General features: G+C 51.3%; 1 protein-coding gene across 3 annotated transcripts; it reads left to right on the top strand.

Moving 5' to 3' along the window:
* The first annotated feature begins 2,053 nt into the window (after positions 1-2,053).
* CFAP97D2 (CFAP97 domain containing 2) lies at positions 2,054-20,231 on the top strand. 3 transcript variants are annotated; one of them, XM_062195246.1, is made up of 5 exons: positions 2,054-2,245; positions 6,435-6,515; positions 7,731-7,849; positions 14,254-14,413; positions 19,698-20,231. In XM_062195246.1, exons 1-5 carry the CDS (start codon positions 2,156-2,158, stop codon positions 19,743-19,745), a joined length of 498 nt encoding a protein of 165 aa, XP_062051230.1. In that variant the 5' UTR covers positions 2,054-2,155; the 3' UTR covers positions 19,746-20,231. The 3 variants fall into 3 exon arrangements, with proteins under 3 accessions (XP_062051230.1, XP_062051229.1, XP_062051231.1); XM_062195245.1 differs by having other exon boundaries at positions 19,695-20,231; XM_062195247.1 differs by lacking the exon at positions 14,254-14,413 and having other exon boundaries at positions 19,695-20,231.
* The last annotated feature ends 517 nt before the right edge of the window (positions 20,232-20,748 follow it).

Below are 20,748 nucleotides of genomic sequence, written 5' to 3'. Positions count from 1 at the left end.
AGCTGTGTGGGGTTTGGACCTGGCTCTGTGTTAGCCAAACGCCCCAGGAACAGAGTCTATGTGTAAAGCTTGTGGAAGAAGAAGCTTGGCCATCACTTATTTCATCAGCTCTCTTCAATCCCTGCTTGATCCAAGTGAGTATGAAAAGCCGACAGAACACAGCTGCCACCCCTCCACTGAACATCGCTGGCAGTGTTTGGGGTGTGAGGCGAGGGCACGGTCTCTGGAGAAGACTAGACAAGGACCAGAAGAGCCAGCCCCACTCCAAGAGTCCCAGTGGACAGCAACAGCAGACAGCACCACTGTCGTCCCCTCATTGGCTGCAGGTGTTTATGGAGCTGCTGAAGGCTGGGCTTGTTCCTGTGATTTTTTGACATAACAGGGTAAAATAAATGAATTATCTTGATGTAATTCCTCTGAATAAGACATACAGCTTTTAGTAGAAACTTGTTTATCTGAAAGGCAAAGTGGCAGAGAGAGAGAGAGAGAGAGAGAGAGAGGTCTTCCATCTGCTGATTCATTCCATAAATGGCTACAAAAACCAGGTCTGGGCTAGGCTGAAGCCAGGAACCAGGAACTCCATTCACCCTTCCCATATGGTTGGCAGGAACCTAAGACTTGGGTCATTATCTGCTTCTCCTCAGGTGCAGGTAGATCCTGAATTGGAGCACCCAGGACTCAAGTGGGCCTTCTGATATGGAATACTGTAATTACAAACAATGGCTTAACCAGCTGCACCACAATGCCAGCGTCAACATATAGCTTTTTTTATATATAAAGATTTTATTTATTTATTTGAGAGTTATAGGCAGAGAGAGGGAGAGACAGAAAGAAAAGTCTTCCATCCACTGGTTCACTGCCCAAATGGCCACAACAGCCAGAGCTGGACCAATCTAAAGCTAGGAGCCAGGAGCGTCTTCTGGGTCTTCTACACAGGTGCAGAGGCCTAAGCACTCGGGCCATCCTCCATTGCTTTCCCAGACCACAGCAGAGAGCTGAATGGGAAGCCGAGCAGCTGGGACATAAACTGGCACCCGCATAGGGTGCCAGTGCCACAGATGGAGACTTAGCCCACTATGCCACAGTGCCAGCCCCAACATATAGTCTTTTTCAGCCAACAAATCTTAGTTAGCCTATGCCTTAAAGTGCTGACTGCATCTACTGTGCATCCTGTGTGTATATCATCCGAAAGTTGAAACTTGTGAAAAATTATGTATTAAAAGATTCATTTGTGCAAAAACTCACACAACTTTTAATTTTCAGCTCATCAGCAATTTTACATCCCTCAAAGTCTCCCACCAAACTTGAGGACAACATGGCTATGGCTGCCGCAGTGCACCCAAGGAGGCTATGCCGTGCCTGCCACATGTGCCGGAGGGGGCCTCGTTTTGCTTCCCTTAACGTCTTCTTGCTCCCAAGTCTTCTACTATTTAAGCTTGGCTGACCTTACAGACTGACAGGCACTCATGCTGACATGCAGAGCGTGGCTCCTCCTATTCTGCAGAGTGCAGAGCTGGACCAGGCCCCGCCCGCTACTCAAGGGGCGGATACCACGCGGTTAGGAAGACGGGAATTCTGAAATGAAAGTGACAGTGCTGTTTTGTCCTTAACCAGCTCCTCTAATCATGCTGTCTCCAAAATTACACATCTGGTTTAGACAAAAAAGGAATGACTCAACAGCTGCCTTGGCGTGGTTTTCACTTCGTTCTGTCTCAGGAAAGGCCCCTCCCAACCTAGATAAAAGCAGTGCAGAGAGGCAGGGCTTAACATCCTTGGACTGAACCCGAGCAATCTGCCACATGAGTTGCCAACAGAAGTGTTTTGAAATTGTCCAAATGCTTAGCAAGGATTCAAAGATGGGGGAGGGTCAGGGAAGGCGGGAACAGACTGTGGCCAGGGCGAGGGGGTGGGGGAAGCTCCCTGGGGAGGAAGCTGTGCCCATCCCTGGGGAGCTGAGGGCGGCCAGCAAAGTGGCCACACTGAGCTTGCAAGATCTCTGATCTCTGAGGCAGGCCAGCCAGCTCTGTTCCCTTCCTGTGCTGCCCTCTGGCTGCCTCTTTCCCCTCAGCCTGGCTGCCATGGTGACTGTGACGTGGCCAGCAAACAGTCCTGGGCCAGTCCCTCCGGAAGCAGCAGGACAGTTTCCTGACTCAAGATGCACAGGGCCCCCAGGCCTCTGCTCCCCTACGCGGGGGAGCACCTACAGCGCTCATGGGACAAAGCCTATCAGGCCCACAGGAGAAAGGTAGGGAGGGCCCTGCAGCCACAGGGCACAGCCTTGAGACTGTGTGCAGAGCTGGGCACAGGGAGCCAGGTCCTCTTTCTTAGGAGGGACACCTCATGGGCGTCATGTGGCTCCATTCCCCCCACACCACTCCTGGCACAGCCCTGAGACTCTGGCACTCGCCGGGGAGCTCAGAGGCAGCTGCAGAGCTGGGCTCGGGGGGCCAGGTCCTCTTTCTTAGGAGGGACACCTCATGGTTGTCGTGTGGCTCCATTCCCCCCACACGGCTCCTGGCTGCTCCTTCACAACCTGTCCCAGTCACAGCAAACGTTGACAGAGCACCAGACTTGGCCTCAATGAGTCTGAAGGAGCCCTCCCCCATCCATCAGCACCCTTCAGAGGGGACCACAGGCCCAGCCTGTCCTCCAGGAGATGCACTGTTAGCATTTTCCACTCAACTCATGTGGGCCTGAGCCTCCCTGGGGTCACCAGCCAGCAGCCCTAGCTCACCGGGTGAGTGCCTGTGTGGGTCAGGGTCTGAGGTGGCCCCAGAGAAGTTTGAGCTCTGGTTCTGGAGACAGGTGTGGCCCTGTGGTGATTTTTTTTTTCTTTTTTAAGATTTACTTCTTTATTTGAAAGGCAAAGGTTAGAGGGGTGGAGAGAGAAGAGAGAGAGAGAAAGAGAGATCTTCCATCCACTGGTTCACTCCCCAACTGGCCACAATGTCCGAGGCTGGGCCAAGCCAAAGCCAGGAGCCAGGAGCTTCTTCCAGGTCTCCCACGCGGGTGCAAGGACCCAAGTGCTTGAGCCATCTCCACTGCTTTCCCAGGAGCATCAGCAGGGGGCTGGAGCGGAAGAGGAGCAGCCGGGACTTGAAGCAGTGCTCCTATGGGGCGCCAGTGTCGCTGTCTGTGGCTTAACCCTCTGCACCACAGCAGCAGCCACGAGAGGGACACGCGCTTCATTTGTGTCTTGTTTGTATGCTCACCTCTGTGCTGCTGGCCCCAGCTGGCGCACGGCAAGGTTCTCAGTGCTGGAGTACACAGCAAGCAGCTAGGAAAGTCGCTGGCAGTGAGCGTTACTTCTCTGAAAACTGCGAGATTGTACAGCCATGGGTGTTCTGTTGTTCATTTTTGTGTCCCGAGGAGGGTTGTCAAGAAATATCCCCAGCTTGAGTGAGAAACCAGGCTCTGTTCCTGAGAACCTGTATGATAAGGAAGGCTGGAGATGCTGCTGAGAGCTGATCAGCGGCATTCAGTAAGGCTGACTCTGGCTGAAGCCAGGTGTGGTGGGGACATGGACCCTCACAGCACTGACCCACAGTTCTGCCCCATCCCACGGGTCCATGGCTGTGGAGCAGGGAAAGGCGTCACTGGTCATCTCCCCCCCCCCCTCCTCCTTCTCCTCCTTCTCGCTCTCTCTCTCTCTCTTCCTCTCTGCTAATAAAAGTCAAGGAAATCTCTGTGCATTAAAGAAAATAGAAAAATTGTTAAGCATTCAGTATCCAGCATTCCTATAATTCTTCAACAAAAAGATTTACAAAAGGCCCCCAAGCAAATGAAAAGATGTCCCACATCATTAGTTATTAAGGAAATGCAACTCAAAACCACAATGAGGGACCACTTCATACCTACTGAATGGTTCTAATTTTAAAAAATTGAAGTTAACAAGTGTTGGTGAGGATGTGGAAAAATTGAAGCACATGTACATTGCTGTGGAGAATGTGATCCCTCAGCAACTAGGTCGTTGCATGAGGCTCGCAGCTGATGGCAGATGGTGTGGACTGAGGACTCCCTCGAGCAGGCAGGAAGGTGCTGAGGGAGGGGCTGCACATGGCACCCAGGAGGAAGCATGGTGAGGACAGGGCCAGTCAAGTCTTGAAGTGCAAGGAGCCAGCACCGGGCGTGGCACAGCTGGCAGGGAGGCTGGAAAGGAGGAGGGGTGTGGGGAGGGCGGGAGCCCAGGGGCATGACCACCGCCCTGTCTCCCAGGTCTTCTGAGGGAGGTCAGAGAATGGAGTGTGTGGGGAGCTAACCGGTCTGTCCCATGGACATAGAATTCATTTAGGACAAAGAAATGGTGGAGGAGTATGTTCATGGCCCAGTCCCAAAGGACGCCCTGGGGGAGGAGAAATGTGGGTGTCAGCAGAAGGGGAGGGAGCCACAGGGCTGGGAGCTGCAGGAAGAGCCAGCCAGACCCTCACCAATGCCACCTGCCAGCACTGGGAGTCAATGGGAACATAGTCTCCCCCTCCAGGGAGGGGATCGGCCCTCGGAGTCACTCAGCTTCTTACTGCTCTGTGGAGAATCCCTGGGTACAGGAGGAATTTTGATGTCATACAGAGGAAAAAGGATGCATCGGAGAACATGGTGCCTCACAGCCCTAATGGCTCCCCAAAGCCAGCTCCAGAATCCAATGCCTTATCTCAGCCTGGCGTCTCCACAGGGATGACCCCAGGACCTGAGCAGGCCCTAACCCCAACCCCGATCCCTGACCCTGACTCTGACCTTAACCCTTGTTCTCATCTATCAGACTGACAGAAATATCAGAAGCTGTTACAGCAGTCTGAGGAAAGGGGCAGTGTCCTTGACACCGATGGGCAGGCGTGTGGGCCGCATACCCCTCACAGGGGCTCACGCCCACTCTCCCTTAACCCCCAACCGCAATTCCAGAGGCACACAGCAAAGACGCAAGAAGACGTGGCCAGATGTATTGACTAGAGCATATTTTAGTAACAGACAATAGAAAATAGCAGGAGATGTGACACGGCCTTAACAGCTAAAGAACTATCACTGTTTTATGGTGTGACTCTCATACTGAAATTATGTTTTTCAAAGTTTCTCTTCTTTGGAAACATGTGTTAAAATATTTGCGGATGGAAGGATGTGGTTCCAGCTCTCAGGTGAGGGAGAGGCTGCAGGAGGGATGGAGGTGAAGCCAGGCTGGCCCCAGGCAGGTTTTGCTGAGCCAGAAAGCCCTGTATGGGCTCACTTCCTCTATTTTATTCTTGTTTGCAATTTTAGACAATAGTTAGAAAACACATTTAACTGAAAAAGGAAGAAGAATCGTAACTGTAGTTAGATACGTAATTTTTCATAAATTTATTTAATAAATAGAATTTTTCATAAATTTTAAACCTCAAAATGATAGGCTGCTTACAGGAACAAGTATGGAAACGGGGAGGGAAGGGTAGGGGCTGCCTGGGCAGGTGGAGGGCAGGGAGAGGACGACTTCTCCCCTGCAGGACCAGAGCAGGGCGGTAGGGCCTTGAATGACAGGTCTTTCTCGAACACTGATTGGATGTCACCGCCCACACCTTCTTCAGGGACCACACCCCACACCTGCCCATAGCCTTCACCAGGCTACAAACAGGAAGCAGGGGGTGGGGACGGGGCTTTCTTCCTCCTTCCTCTCCCTTCCCCCTCGCCCCTCCAAGAGGCCCAATTCTAGCAGACTCCATCTCTCTCTGGTGACCACCCTAGGGCCTGGGATGGCACAGTGGCCATGGCACCCCCTCCCCCCATTGCATGGAGACAGAGTCTCTTCTGCTGCTGTTTCCCAGTGGTGCCCTGCCCCGTGGGGCCCTGTCAAACCCCCCACCCCTGCGTCTTCTGCCTTCTGCATCCTCAGAGTCCGACTGTGGCCCTGCTGCCAGCCCCGTGCCTGGCTGTCCTTTAGGCTCTCAGTTTATTCTCCCGCTGGTGGAGCTTCCCAAACTGTCACCACCTCATCAGCTGATGGCCCCAGCAGCCAGCGTGCAGTGTGCACGACAACCAGAAGGGACTGGCCCTCGCGCGATGAATCGGCTGCGTTTAAGAACAACTGTCCCTTTAATGCTGATGTTTTCTGAGATGGTGCTCTGCCAGGACAGACATGCAGCTCACCGAGAGCACCGCCAGTGCGCTCGGCAGCATCACAGGGCAGGGGCGTCGTGTAAAAGACCTCTGGGCGCACAGGGCAGGATGCAAGGTCGTCCGGCAGTCAGCACGTGACGAGCCGTGCCCTGTGCCTACTTTACTTTCTACTCTGAGGCCTGCCTGCTTCTTGCCAGGGGGTTCAGACTTGGAATCAAATCATGACCCCACTGGAAACCTCCTGCCATCAGCAGATTCGGAATCTCTGGTGCCTGGGATAACAGTCTGTAAGTGTCCCTGGTGCTGGGAACCCGAGCTGTCCTGCACCTGAGGTCACTGTCCGCTCTGTGCCACAGGTGCAGAATGCCCAGCCGCTGGTGGACACTCGGGCCCCGCCAACTTTCTGCCACCTGCAGCTGAAGGTCAAGAGGCTAAAGGTAGGTGTGCAGCGCCCTCCCTCAGTTAAGCTGACGGCCACCTGGGAAGATCTGCCCAAGCGCCCAGGGAAGTGGCAACAGCAGGCGCGGTGAGGGGTATGGGTCACTCAGCAGTTAGTGCAGGGCAGGCAGCCAGTGAGCCCTGTCTTGGCCTGATGGAATTAGCGGGTGGCCAGAAGCTTTCTGGTCTTTGTGCTGACCTGTCAGGTTTCAGACTTGGTACTGGTGATTCATGGTGGCCAGTTATACAGTACAGCTCTGAGATATTACTCAGAATCCTTCCTTTAAACTGGACTCCCTTAGAATGATTGTTTCTTAAAGGTCAGGCTGTCTAGTGAGAGCAAGAACTGTGTGGTCACGCTTGTAGCAATGCCCATCAGGCAGAACGCCCTGCGCTTCATGCACCTGTTGGGTAAGGGTGGAGCGCTTGGCTGAGCACAACCAGCCCTAAGCAACTGCGGGTTAGTTGTTTTAAAACCTCAAATAAAGGCTGGGTTATTTTCTTCCGGGCTCAAATCTTCTTCTGAGCAGTATAAGAATCTCTCTCGGCCGGCGCCGCGGCTCACTAGGCTAATCCTCCGCCTTGCGGTGCCAGCACACCGGGTTCTAGTCCCGGTCGGGGCACCAATCCTGTCCCGGTTGCCCCTCTTCCAGGCCAGCTCTCTGCTGTGGCCAGGGAGTGCATGGAGGATGGCCCAGGTGCTTGGGCCCTGCACCCCATGGGAGACCAGGAGAAGCACCTGGCTCCTGCCATCGGATCAGCGCGGTGCGCTGGCCGCAGCGCGCCTACCGCGGTGGCCATTGGAGGGTGAACCAACGGCAAAGGAAGACCTTTCTCTCTGTCTCTCTCTCACTGTCCACTCTGCCTGTCCAAAAAAAAAAAAAAAAATCTCTCTCACAATCTGAAATTATTTCATTAGCATCACAGCCACGTGTCCATTTCAGAGGGGCCCTAATTCTACACGGTAGCTTCTCTCCTCACTCTCACCTTGCTACTTTACTGCTCCAAGTCCATAGAATCCCACTGCAGCCTGTGCTCCAATACTAAACAAGAGGTCAAGGTCGCTCCTGCTACAGTGCCCTCGCTGATGGCTGGTGAAGCAAAGCAAAACCCAGGGGTCTCCAGTCACAGAAAGTGGGTGCAGAAGGGAGCCCCGCCCCAGATCTGTGCAGAGTCATGGCCAGGGCTGCTCCAGGCCCCTCCTCTACCCACAGCTGGAAGAGGAGCGGCTCTCCACCATCGACAGGGACAACCGCCTGCTCCTGGAGAGGGTGGCCCACATCCTGAAGACAAGGGGGCTGCCTGGCAGCAGATACGACTCCACTGACACAAGGTAACAGAGGGGCCCTCACCACCCACCCTGGTCAGCACCAAACCCAAGGCCTGGGCTCTGGGGCAGGGCTCAGCTATCGCTGTGCATCGGAGAAGCACCTTCCCCTCCTCGGCCCCTGAACCCAGTCTTAGCTGAGACATGCGAGCCATTTTCCCCACCTGCAGCAAAAAAGACACACCACGTAACTGCTAATGTGACTGGCACCGGGCCTATTCCAGGCCGGCTAACTGTTTAACTCTGAGTCCTCACGTGACCCAGTGAGGCAGAGACTACTGTGCTTGTCGTGTCAGATGAGGAAACCGAGGCACGGCAGGGCAGCAGCTGGAAAGCAGGCACCACGCCCCAGAGTTCTAGGCTGGGCCTACAGCCTGTCAGCCAGGGCAGCTTCCAAAAGCAGCAGTGGTTTTTGTATCTCCACGAGTAGACCGTGTATTCCTGGCTGCCTGTGAACTGCGGCCACCCTGCTGGCCACCAGGCCTGCTCTTCGGTGGTCCCAAGTGTGGCTTCCCCGCTGTGAGGTGTAGCCCCTGAGACCACCGCACGGCTGCTGAGGTATGAGCCCTGAGCCTCTTCTCTAAGTGAATGCCCTCGGCCCCATCTCCTGCAGATCTCAGAACTCCAGCTATAGGCACGCCTTGGTCCTCCCCACAGCGTGGGGGGCTGTGCTGACTGAGACAGGCACAATGAGAGCAGTCTTTCCTGAAGCACTTGAACCTTTTAAAACCTTGAGAAGCACCTGGCAGCTCCCAAGCTTCACAGTAAATTAAAACCTGCATGGTCCTCGGGCACCCCGGAGGCCAGGGCCCACAAGAAGCTGCTCAGAGCACACCCTTGTGAGTTGGTCTGGCTGGGTGCCTGGTCAGAGCACATGTCTTCTGCCCTTCAGAGACGGTCCACTTGGGCCAGAGTTAGGGTAGGGGCTGGGCTGTCAGGAGTGAGCTCCCTGTGACTCCTGGCTGCACCCACCCTCAGCCCTGGTAAGCCATGGGAGACCTGGAGTCACCATCTGCTTGCAGAAATTTTTTTTAAAGATTTATTTTAAAGACAGAGTTACAGAGAGAGGTAGAGACAGAGAGAGGTCTTCCATCCGTTGGTTCACTCCCCAGATGGCCACAACGGCTGGAGCTGCGCCGATCCGAAGCCAGGAACCAGGAGCTTATTTTGGGTCTCCCACACAGGTGCAGGAGCCCAAGGACTTGGGCCATCTTTTACTGCTATCCCAGGCCATAGCAGAGAGCTGGATCAGAAGAGGAGCAGCCGGGATTAGAACCGGCACCCATATGGGATGCCGGCGCTTCAGGCCAGGCCTTTAACCCGCTGTGCCACAGCGCCGGCCCCGCAGACAGACGTTTTGACCTGAGCACAAATCAAGTGGCTGGGACAGCAGCTCATCCACAGGTCACGCTGCCCAGGAGCAGCTCCCACAAGTGTGCTTCTCAGCCTGCTGCCTGCAAGGTGAGGCTGCTAGGGCACCTGCTTGGGAGTGGCTGGATAGAGGACTGAGCTGGGGAGGTGCTGGCCTGTCAGCTGGGAAGTGATGAACTACGGCAGTGACCAGTATCCACACCAGAGTGAGCCCAGCTTCATGTGGTGGTGCTGCCAGGGATACTGGAGCCGGTGACGTCCAGCAGCCCTCAGCTGAGAGCATCTCCGTGGAAACATCAGCAGTTTGCGTCAAGAACACATCGCTTTGGTGCCTGGTACCTGGCTACTTCGTCTTGGTTGACACCCGCCAAATTAACGTGAGGCACCAAAGAGAAGCAGTCCCTTTACAGGGAAACCCAGCGAGCTAACTGGCTCAGATGTACACACACGCAGGCCAGAAGTCAGCGCCTTGAGAGAAACTGTACAGCCAGCAATGAGACGCCCACTCCTGGCTCAGATTTAGTCGGCATGTGATAAGCACATAGGCTTAAAGTGTGCAGTCTGACAAGTCCCCCAATGTCACACCTGTGACACTGTCTCCACAACAGGACACAAACACTCCTGGTGCCGGCCAGGAGCCTTTCTGCTGTCCCTGCGCGTGAACTGCTCTTCCTGCGGGCAGGGCCTGTCCTCAGCATCCTGGTCCGTATGCAGACAGCCTTCCTCCTGCTGGGTAGCGTTGCATTGTGTGACCCTCAGTTGGTGTATCCATGCCTGTGGAAGAGCATTTTATTACAAATAAAATCATGTGTACAATGATCATTCAAGTTTTAAAAAAAAAGAACAACAGAGACTAATAGTGCTGTCAGCCCAAGACTGACACCTGTGCTGAATGAATCAGTTGAGTCAGCCAGAGCCAGGGCCTCCAGCATGCTGCATGGGAGTTCCAAGATCTCTCCCCAGAGACACTGGTGAGCATCCTCTAAAAACAACGCTTTGAGGTCTCTGAATGTGGTCCTGAGGACACAGCCTATGGAAACCCATCATAGCTTGTCAAGAACAGCAGCACCCCCAGCCTCTGAACTGAAGCCTGCCCCTCCCTCCCTGTCCCCAGCTCAGGAAGCAGATGCCACTGCAGGGGCTGAGCCGAGAATGAGAAGGAGGGCTCCATCTCTACCAGCAACCAGGCAGTGGTTCTCTTCCTGGGGGCAGGACTTCAGCACCTCTTGTCCCAGGCGTGTGGGAGACACCTGTGTTCTGCTTGGCCCACATCCCTGGAGAAGAGGCCCTAATCTGGGTCCTGCCATGGGCTTGCTAGGGATACTGGAGCCCGATCCCCGAGGCAGGGGGCCCACACTGGGAGGACCTATGGTCCCCACACACCATGGAATGCGGAGCTGGGCTATCCCTCAGGGGAGGCTACTCCTGTCCTAGGCCAACTCCAGGGTACTGATTTGCCACCCAAGAGGAGGCAGACTGGGAACACGTTGGCCCCTAATCCCTGAGGGCTGCTCCACTTGCAGCAGAGTGTGGAGAAGAGCAAGGCTTCCTGGACATGAAGACAAACAACATGGACACCAGGAAGGAAGGAATCAAACTGTTCACAAATAAGTGAGCTTGCATTCGCTAAAAATGAATACACAAATTCAACAGGTTGCAGAATACAAGACCACAAACACACAAATCCATTGTATTTTTATACATTTGCAACAAACAATCAGAAAATGAAACTAAGAAAATAATTCCATTCACAAAAGTATCACAAAGAATAAATATTGGGGCTGGCATTGTGGCACAGTGGGTTAAGCTGCTGCCTGTGAGGATAGAATCCCATATGAGCACTGGTTTGAGTCCTGACTGCTCCACTTCCAATTGCGCTTCCTGCTAATATACCTAGGAAAGCTGCAGAAAGCTGCAGGCCCAAGATCCTGCAACCAAGGTGGGAGACCCAGATGGAACTCCTTGAACCCCGGCTTCAGCCTGGCCCTGCCCCAGCTGTTGCAGCCATTTGGGAAGTGAACCAACAGATGGAAGATCTGTCTCTCTCTCTGTCTCTCTCCCTCTCTCTCTGTTACTCTGCCTTTCAAATAAATAAATGAATCTTCTTCTGAAAAAAAAAAAAAGAAGAAATACGTAGGAATAAATTTTTAAAATGTAAACTTAAACTGAAAATTACAAAATATTGTCCAAAAAATTGAAGATCTGAGGCTGACATTGTGGTGTAGTGGGTAAAGCTGCCGCCTTCAGTGCTGGTATCCCATATGGGTGCCAGTTCGAGTCCCAGCTGCTCCTATCCAGCTCCTTGCTATAGAAAAGCAGTAGAAGATGGCCCAAGTGCCTGGGTCCCTGCACCCTTGTGGGAGACCTGGAAGAGGCTCCTGGCTCCTAGCTTTGGGTCCAGCCCAGCTCCAGCTGTTGCAGCCATCTGGGGAGTGAACTAGAGGATGGAAGATCTGTTCGTCTATCTCTCCTCTCTCTGTCACTCTGATTTTCAGATAAATAAAATACTGAAGAAAAAAAAAAACAAAAAAACCATGAGACACATAAAACACCACACTGCTTCTGGGCCTTCCCAGACTGATTGTTCTTCAAACATGCTGCAAATGTGGTCACCAGGGCAGAGTCTGTCTGGGCAGAATCTGTCACCTGGAGAATGTGGCACATAAGGCCACGACACCAAATAAAGAGAGCTGCCTACTGCTAGTGAAATCCAGAGAGGACAGAAGAAACCCAGAAGAGGCAAACCCCATGACAGCACAATGCACACTCACTGCAAGGGCACAGGAGAGCGCAGACCACAGCTTCTGTCCTTCCTCCGCCTTCCCAGTGGGCATGGGCTGTGTCTAGAGAAATGTGCCAAGTATGATTAAAGTTGAACCTCCGGCACCACGGCTCACTAGGCTAATCCTCCACCTGCGGTGCCGGCACCCTGGGTTCTAGTCCCGGTTGGGGTGCTGGATTCTGTCCCAGTTTCTCCTCTTCCAGGCCAGCTCTGCTGTGGCCCAGGAGGGCAGTGGAGGATGGCCCAAGTGCTTGGGCCATGCACCTGCATGGGAGACCAGGAGGAAGCACTTGGCTCCTAGCTTCGGATCAGCACGGTGCGCTGGCCGTAGCAGCCATCTGGGGGGTGAACCAACGGAAGGAAGACCTTTCTCTCTGTCTCTCTCTCTCTAACTCTGCCTGTCAAAAAATAAAAATAAAAAAAATAAAGTTACCTCACAGTAATCTTTTAACCCTGACATTAGACACGACTTTTTTTTCTTGAACATGTTACTGGGTTCATCACAGCTAAACCCACACGACGTAATTAGCCTGTATCACTGGGTCTGTGTATTAATTCCAAGCACATGCTGTTGTAGCCGACATGAAATGGACACGTTTAGGCACTAACGTCCATGTGGACCCTCCAGTACTACTCCTCTCACACTGAGTGAAGTTGCTGATGTTCCACTGTTTCTGACCTACAAGATGCCGGTTTTGTTGGACCCAGTCTGATACTTGACCCTTCTGTGGCATTTAATCCACGCCCACTCGCTCCTTGTTCTAACTCTTTATCCATTTTCTCTCATGCTTCCGTCTCCCTAACCCTGCCCTCTTCCCTATTTGGACCTTAGCCCCATCCCTGGGCCACAGCTCAGCACTGTAGACGTGCCCATTAGGCTACAGATCCCATTGTCAACCCTGTGGCCACTCCAACCACGAGCTGGCCAGAGGACCCACACATTTCACCATGACCCAAACCCATTCCAGTTCCGCCATGATGGGCTCAGTGACGCCAGGCAAGGTCTTAGCTGTAGCAAGGCACAAGATCCTATTGTTGAGATTATTATCAGGATTAAATGAGAGAACTGTATCTTATTTATCCTAGTAACACTACACACCAAGCACACACAATCATATACATACACACAGCACCAACACAGTATCACACACACCTACCACATAATACACAGCACACACAGCACACCATGTATACCACACAGTACATATATACCACACACATACACATACCACACACCACACACATATACCACACAACCAAACACCTATGCAAGTACAGTACACACCACACACCACACACTACCCACACACACCACGTACCCACTTCAGTGACTCAAGTGCATGTGCACTGCGGTGAAGTGTGGTTTTCCTGGCAGTAATGCTTCTTTTTTGGCGGAGTAAAAAGCATGAATGCAGGGATGGGTGTTTGGCACCGTGGTTAAGAAGCCACTTGGGACTTCTGTGTCCCCTGTCCAAGTGCCCGAGTGCATGTCCTGGTTCCCCTTCCGACTCCAGCTTCCTGTTAATGGGCACCCTAGGGAGCAGTGATGAGGGCTTAACTGGGGCCCTGCCACCTGTTTGAGAGGCCTGGAGTGAGTTCCCAGCTCCTGGCTTTAGCCCGTTCAGGCACCAGGGAGTGAAACATTGAATGGAAGATGTCCATCTTTTTCTGTTTCCTTACCACACAAATACATTTTGAAAAATAAAAGTGAGGGGTGTTAGGATGGGGTCTGGCACAGCCAAAGTGCCTAGTACTGTACCGAGGTGGGCACTGTTCCAGGAAGGGGTCCACACCTGCTCAGCCCAGGTCTCTGTTCCAGTGTTGCTGCCCTTGAAATCCATGCTGCGCTCCTGCCCCTCGGTGCTCCCACAGTGCCGTCCCTTCTCATTGTCCCCAGTCATCCCCCGCCTCTCCTCAGTGTTCTTTCTAAACTGTGTGAGTGTGGTCTGAAGTCATGGATTATCCTCAAGATAAGTCAGATCCTTCCAAGATCCAGCCTGGGTCAGCTCCCAGCAGGCACTCCTCAGGTGGCCTGTGACACCCTTCTTTGGGGAGGCACGAGTGCCCACCTCAGGAGCCCTGCTCTGTCCCTCCCACAGTGGCTGTGTGGTCCCCAGAGCAGCTGAGTGCTCACCCTGGAGCCAGCGCCTCTCCGTGGGTTTGCTCTGCGCTTGTCCACAGTCATGCAAAGTGCAAACCCTGCAGTCCCTGAAGCTGCCGGGCCCTGACCTGTGCCCTAACCATCTTGGTCTTTCAGGAAAAACGTGTGCTCTGTTCTGGAGTCTAAACCGGGAAAAGAACACAAAAAGAAAACAAAATCGCCCCAGAGGGTGTCTCAAAGGCTGAGCCGCGGTGTTGTGCATACAGGCAGCGTGGAGGCCGGGCAGGGCTCAAGATGGACACCTCCAGAAACGCAGGTACTCCATGCACGAAGGCGCCTGGGGCTCTGTCCTGAATCTGGCTATGTCAAATTCCCACTGTACTTACTCGAACGCATCCAGTACCGCATTGCCTGCCTTCAGTGTGAGGGAATCCGTTGTTCACAGGCCAGTGCCAAATGGCCACATCCTAATAGTAAAAGACACAGGACAATGACTCAACTGATGCATCCATCCACTATTGCCTTACAAGCTTAAAGCTAAAGCTAGACTCAGTTGATGGATGACAGGTTGTGAGGGAAAGATTTGGTGAAAACAATAATTTGGCACAACACTAGCTGTCCCACTGGCTGGATTGTGTTCATCCTGAATTAGCTGTCCCACACAGAATGGCCAGGGTGGCAAAAGGGTTTGCCAGATTCTGTAAACTCTAGACTCACCCTTCTCGTCTTACCCACATTGCTGGCAAAACCATAATTCTGAGTGAGGAGAAATGACATTAAATTTGACCATGAATTATCATGCTTGTAAATGTCCAATAAATCAAATTAAGCAGTGTTGAAAATCTTCCGTCGCCCTCATTCCTCTGTATTTACAGCTTCATGGCCAGCAGCATTTCCAGACAGCTTTCCTTGAAATACCACCCATCACAGGGGAAAACGCACAGGAGTCAGCGTTGCCGGCATGTTCCTGGACCACAGACTCCTACCCGAGCCAGGCCAGGACCTCCCCCAATTGGCACCAGTTCTGCTCTCCCCCGGGGCACTGGGGTTGGCAATGGCCCCCACTGAGCTTCCTGCTATGCTTACTGGGACCTCCTAGCCTTCCCAGTTCTCTGCTTGAACAAGTCTTATAGAATCCTGAGGCGGGGTGGGGTGAGGTGGGGACAAGCACCTTTGCAAAGATGTGTAGCTAGTAAGCAGTGGTTACTAACTCATTCAGAAAACCTACTATCTTGGAATTTACATTAAATACTTGAACACTCCACTTCAGATCTTAATTGCAATAAAATATTTGCTCATTTCAAAAAAGACAGAACTTTCTAGAAGTAACCTCTTGGCAGCTTGGGTGGGAACTGTAATGTCTATTCATTATGTGTATCTCTCTATAGACACAGATATAGTTATTTAAAAATGGGATCACACTCTGAAGTTTCTGGAAATTCCTCATTTCGTTCAATAACGTATCATGGGAAAGTCTCATGCCAGTGCAAAAAGGCCTCCCCTTCCCTCTATAGCAGTTATGGAGTCTCCTCACAGATGGGCCTGGCTCTGCACCAACCCCCATGTGACAGAAATTTAGGTTGTTTTTTTTCACTGTTCCAAAGGAAACTAGTCTGTTGATATTTCCTCATGTATACATTTCTGTAACTTCTATTCCTACAAGCAAAACTGTTCAATCAAAAGGTACACACATTTAAATTTGCAACAGGTACTGGCAATCTGCATCTCTGTTTAAAGTGGTGTCAAAGTACTTCTTTCCTCCCATTTGCCAACAAACGAGTGGTACATGTGCTTTTAAGTTTTGGGCCATCATATTTCTTGCTCTATGAACTGTTCATATCTTTGATCAGGGTCCTACGAAGTGTTTCTTTCAGTTATTAAGAGGCAGTAGCTGTCTATGTGCTGCCAATATTTACCCTTATTATTGATGTGACACATCTTCTGTACCATGTTGTTACTTATTATTTTACTAACATTTATTTTTAGGTTGTAAACCAGTACTTTCCTCTGTGGCAAGTGGTTCTTAAAATTTTTTTTTAAATTTAATTTATTTGAAAGGAGGGTGGAGGGAGACAGAGAGAAAGAGATCCCCAAATGCCTACAACAGCCAGGATTGGGCCAGGCCAGGGCTCAATCCAGATCTCCTAAGTGGGTGTCAAGGACCCAAGTATTTGAGCCATTACCTGCTGCCACCCAGGGTGCACACTGGCAGGAAGCTGAATGGAGAAGTGGAGCCAGGATTAAAACCCAGGGACTCCAAGATGGGATGTGGGCATCCCGGCAGCCCCTAAACTGCTCTGCCAAAAGCCCATCCAGGCAGCTGGTTCTTATGTCCTACGTGGGAGGGCTCCTGCAAGATTTAAGCCTATGAACGTATTCTCCTAGTATTTGTAGTTTTCTTGATTAGCTTTCTGTCTAATAAATATGGAGTTTTTATGTTATATAAATTAGAGATCAAATTTTATTTTTTCCAGGTTTATTACAAGCTCAATAGCCTTTAATACTCTTCACATAGGCTGCTCTCCAGGGGTTACAGCTGCATCCTCCACCCCCCACCCTTGACCTGGCCCAGCAGTGCCTCCATTCTTTCTTGATGGCCCCATACCCAGGAAGCCCCATTCAGCTCCTTGGAAAGCCAGAACAGTGCCTTCAACAATCCTCCCCGCTGGGCAAGGGTCTGTGTCTGGGCCCATGCTCCACGGGGGTCTCAGTGTTCAGTTCCTCTGAATTTGTGAGAGGCTGCCTCCAATTATGTGTCCCTGGTATGCTTTGGGGCATCATTTCATTTTTAAATGTTTGTGTCATTTCATTTTAGGTTGTCTGTCTTATAAGCAGAATAGTGTAATTTTGCTTTTAAACCTGGTCTTGGTTAGGCCCTAACCCTGTTTGTCCATTTTTGTTTCAGGACATGAGAAGAGCGCTTGCTCTCCTCTCTGGCTCCTCATTTGTGTTTCCTTACTTTTCCCTTTTTCATAGTGTTGGGTTTTTTCTTAGCAAATGTCAAGAAAATGCTCAGAGTGTATGCTTCAAACCCATCCTTCATTTATTTACTCTGACTCTCTCCCCGCACTTTATTGCTTTATTAACAGGAAACAGATAAAGCCCTAGAGCAAGGAGGGTGGGATAAGTTAAATAAAGAAATGGAAAGCGGAAGCCCTAGAAAAAAGGGTCTCTAGCAGCTGCAGCTCCAGCCCGGGGCTATCTGGACAGGGCCTGCTCTGCCAGCTGGCTACAGGCCTTGCTCTGCACAGGCCAGCAGGGTGCATAGAAGACTCACTGTGCCCCCCTGCCGGGCGAGGTCCTCAGCTGCCCAGCACTTTCTCCCTTTCTGAAAAGGCAGAAATAGAAACCATCAAGAACCAAGGGACAGCTGCCAACTTGCTGTCCCTGCACTGCAGTTGGGGCCACGTCTGAGTCTCAAAACCTGGAGACAGCCTTGTCATAGCCTGTGGTGTTGTGCTTTAGGTTCTTTGGCTCTTCCCGTCTGTGAGGGAGCAGGAGGGGGCAGGCCCAGGCCCTGGGACTCCTACGTGACAAATCCTCTTTGCTGGGAGCCAGGCTGGGGTGGATGCCTTGCCTGAAGTGCCTCCCAGCGTCCACACAGAGGTAGCAGATAGCAGTACACATTTCAGGGTAGGTTTCTTCCCTTTAGAAAGAAAACCAGAGCCAGGTGATTTCAGATATGTGGGCTTAGGAAAGGAAATAACTCAGCTTTCTAGGACCCAAATCCTCTGAGAATCCTGAGAAACCCTCAGTGCCACGCTTGCTCCACCCGCAGATCGGATGCCCACCGCCCATTCCTGGGACCTCTGAGGTCCTGCACAGCTGCAGTTCCATGGACCTGGCAGAAAAACTCACCCTGTCTAGAATAGCCCAGGTCCCTTTACCCTATCCTCAGCAGCTTTTGTCTGCTGAGGGTAGTGGCACTCTAGTTTAACTAACTTGAAAGTATCCCAACATTTTTTTAAGGTTTTAAAAGTTTTAGTTCTTTATCAGAAAGGTAGAGATAAAGAAAGAGGTAGCAGAGCTATCCCATTCAACAGTTCACTCCCCAAATGTCCCCAGCAGCCAGAGCTGGGCCAGGCCAAAGTCAGGAGTTAGGAACTCAACTCAGGTCTCCCACGTGGGTGGCAGGGACCCATCTATGCAAAGCATCAGCTGCTACCTGTCAGGGTGCATTTAGCAAAAAGTAGGAGTAGGAGTGGAGCTGGGACTCCATCCTGGGGACTCCGTTATGGGACATTGCTGTCTTAACCAGTGACTTAAGTGCTAGGCCAAACGCCCACTCCCAAAGTGAGAAAACTATTTTCACTGAATTAGGAAAGGATCTTATTAAAATCACTGCTGTCCTGAGCTCCTATGGAGCCCTCAGTAGCCTGGAATTATGCATCATTCTTGACAAGAGCCCAACCCGGTAACCCACCACATCCGTGAGAAAGAAAACAAAAATGAGACAGAGGAGCTACAGTAAATCCTTAAGTGAGCAGCTTCTGCTGGATTGTGCAATAGTGGGAGCACACGGTAGGCCTGCTCCAGGTCTCCCAGGCTTCTCCACTGCTTGGAACTAAACCCAGGGCCTTGTTTTCTAGTTGTAGATGGAGTGGGACCACCTCCTAGGACTCATGTTGGGACCAAATGAGTTAACTTGGAACTAAACCCAGGGCCTTGTTTTCTAGTTGTAGATGGAGTGGGACCACCTCCTAGGACTCATGTTGGGACCAAATGAGTTAACTTGGAACTAAACCCAGGGCCTTGTTTTCTAGTTGTAGATGGAGTGGGACCACCTCCTAGGACTCATGTTGGGACCAAATGAGTTAACTTGGAACTAAACCCAGGGCCTTGTTTTCTAGTTGTAGATGGAGTGGGACCACCTCCTAGGACTCATGTTGGGACCAAATGAGTTAACTTGGAACTAAACCCAGGGCCTTGTTTTCTAGTTGTAGATGGAGTGGGACCATCTCCTAGGACTCATGTTGGGACCAAATGAGTTAACCATGACAAGAGACTGTGTTGGCCCTGACTTGGCAAACAATAAATTTGAGTTTTTCCTTCACCTTATGCCTCTGCCACATGGAATCAGAGTCTTGGAGTTTGAGTGACATCCCGATCCACCATCTCAAGAATCAAGTGTGGATACAGTCATTCTCTTGGCCTTTTGGCTAAAATCAAATGTGAAGTGTGGATACGGGCTGCACCATGTGGTGGGAACCAGGTCCAAAGGCCACTTGATATGATTCCTTTCTTGTGAAATGCCCAGAACAGGCAAATCCATGCAGACAGAAAAAAGTAGGTTAGTGGTTGTCAGGGGCCTGGGAAAGGGAACTGGGAAGTGACTGCTAATGAGTGTGGGTTTTTAGGGGAGGTTAAAGAAAATGTTCTAAAATTAGACTGTGATAACTATTTCCCAACTCCCCATATGCCTAAACCACTGAAATACAAACTTTAAATGGGTGAAGTTTGCGGTGCAGAGTTATATCTCTGTAAAACTGTTTTTGAAAGGATTAATTCTAAACACTATGTCCCCGTGTGTTCTACTAAATTGATATTTTACTCTTCTTGCATGAGGAAAATGTTTCAAATATGTATTTTTGATCCAGCAGGAACAGAAACTGAAACTCAGAAAGAGCACATTCAAGCATGGATCCTAAACAACAAGTGAGAAAGCACAGGATTCGGGACAGATTGGAACAAGGCAGCCTGGTGAAGGTGGTGACAGAAACCAGGAACGACCACTCCGGGGCTCCCACTGTACTCCCATGGCACAGCCTCAGGCCATCAGCTTTGCCACCAGAACTGGGCTCCATGGGAACCAGGCTCTAGGCCGAGGTAGGGCAGCCCCTCCTCTTCCTCTCTTTGCTGTTGTGCAGCCAGGAGATGCTTGCAAGGCAGCTCTGAGACAGTGTGGACACTATGCTGGACTGCACAATGCTGCAAAACTTGTTTTCTCTGCTCCTTTGGCTGATAATTGAAAACAAACACACTGAGTGATGATGGGAATTAAATGATTTTTCAACACTTACTCTGTTACCATATTTTGAGCTATGGTGGATTTGCTTACAATTCCTAGGGATATTTGTGTAATTACCTTAAAAACTCTGTGACTGTTATTTTTTAAAAAGGATTTATGTAAAGGACAATAAATGGGAGGCAGGGAGAGAGTGAGTGAGAGTGCAATGGATCTTCCCTCTAGTGGTTCACTCCCCAAATGGCTTCAGCAGGCTAGGCCTGGGCCAGGCAAAAGCCAGGAGCCAAGAACTGCTTCCTGGTCTCCCATGTGGGTGGCAGAGGCACAAGTGCATCCTCTGATGCCTTCCCAGGCACATTAGCAGGAAGCTGGATGGGAAGCAGGGCAGCTGGGACTCAAACCAGCACTTTGATGTATGTTGGTGTTGTAAGCAGCAGCTTAACCTGCTGTGCCATGTTGGCCCCATATGATTGAATGCAGCTTTGACCCTAGTGCTCTCCCATTTCTGCTAGAAACCCCAATGTGGACACAACACTTTCATTAACAGTTTAGATTTGTGCCCAATTTGATAGAGAAGTGATCTCTCACCAACGACTGTGTCCTTGGTTTATAAGCCTTGAATCTGTACCTCCTTTCTAATGGTGGCAGCATCATGTCCAATTGTGCCGGTCTGTTCCCTGACTTGC

The sequence above is a fragment of the Lepus europaeus genome, chromosome 6, assembly GCF_033115175.1.
Source record: "Lepus europaeus isolate LE1 chromosome 6, mLepTim1.pri, whole genome shotgun sequence".
In the NCBI taxonomy this organism is placed as follows: Eukaryota; Metazoa; Chordata; class Mammalia; order Lagomorpha; family Leporidae; genus Lepus; species Lepus europaeus.
Note: the sequence above shows the minus strand (reverse complement) of the source record. Positions and strands in the feature narration are given on the sequence as shown.

Bases quoted from the DNA above. Each gene is read 5' to 3' on its own strand.
- CFAP97D2 (XM_062195245.1), top strand. From the start codon at position 2,156: ATGCACAGGGCCCCCAGGCCTCTGCTCCCCTACGCGGGGGAGCACCTA. The intron at 7,850-14,253 runs GTAACAGAGGGG...TTGGTCTTTCAG, and splicing joins TACGACTCCACTGACACAAG to GAAAAACGTGTGCTCTGTTC. The intron at 14,414-19,694 runs GTACTCCATGCA...TTTTTGATCCAG, and splicing joins GGACACCTCCAGAAACGCAG to CAGGAACAGAAACTGAAACT.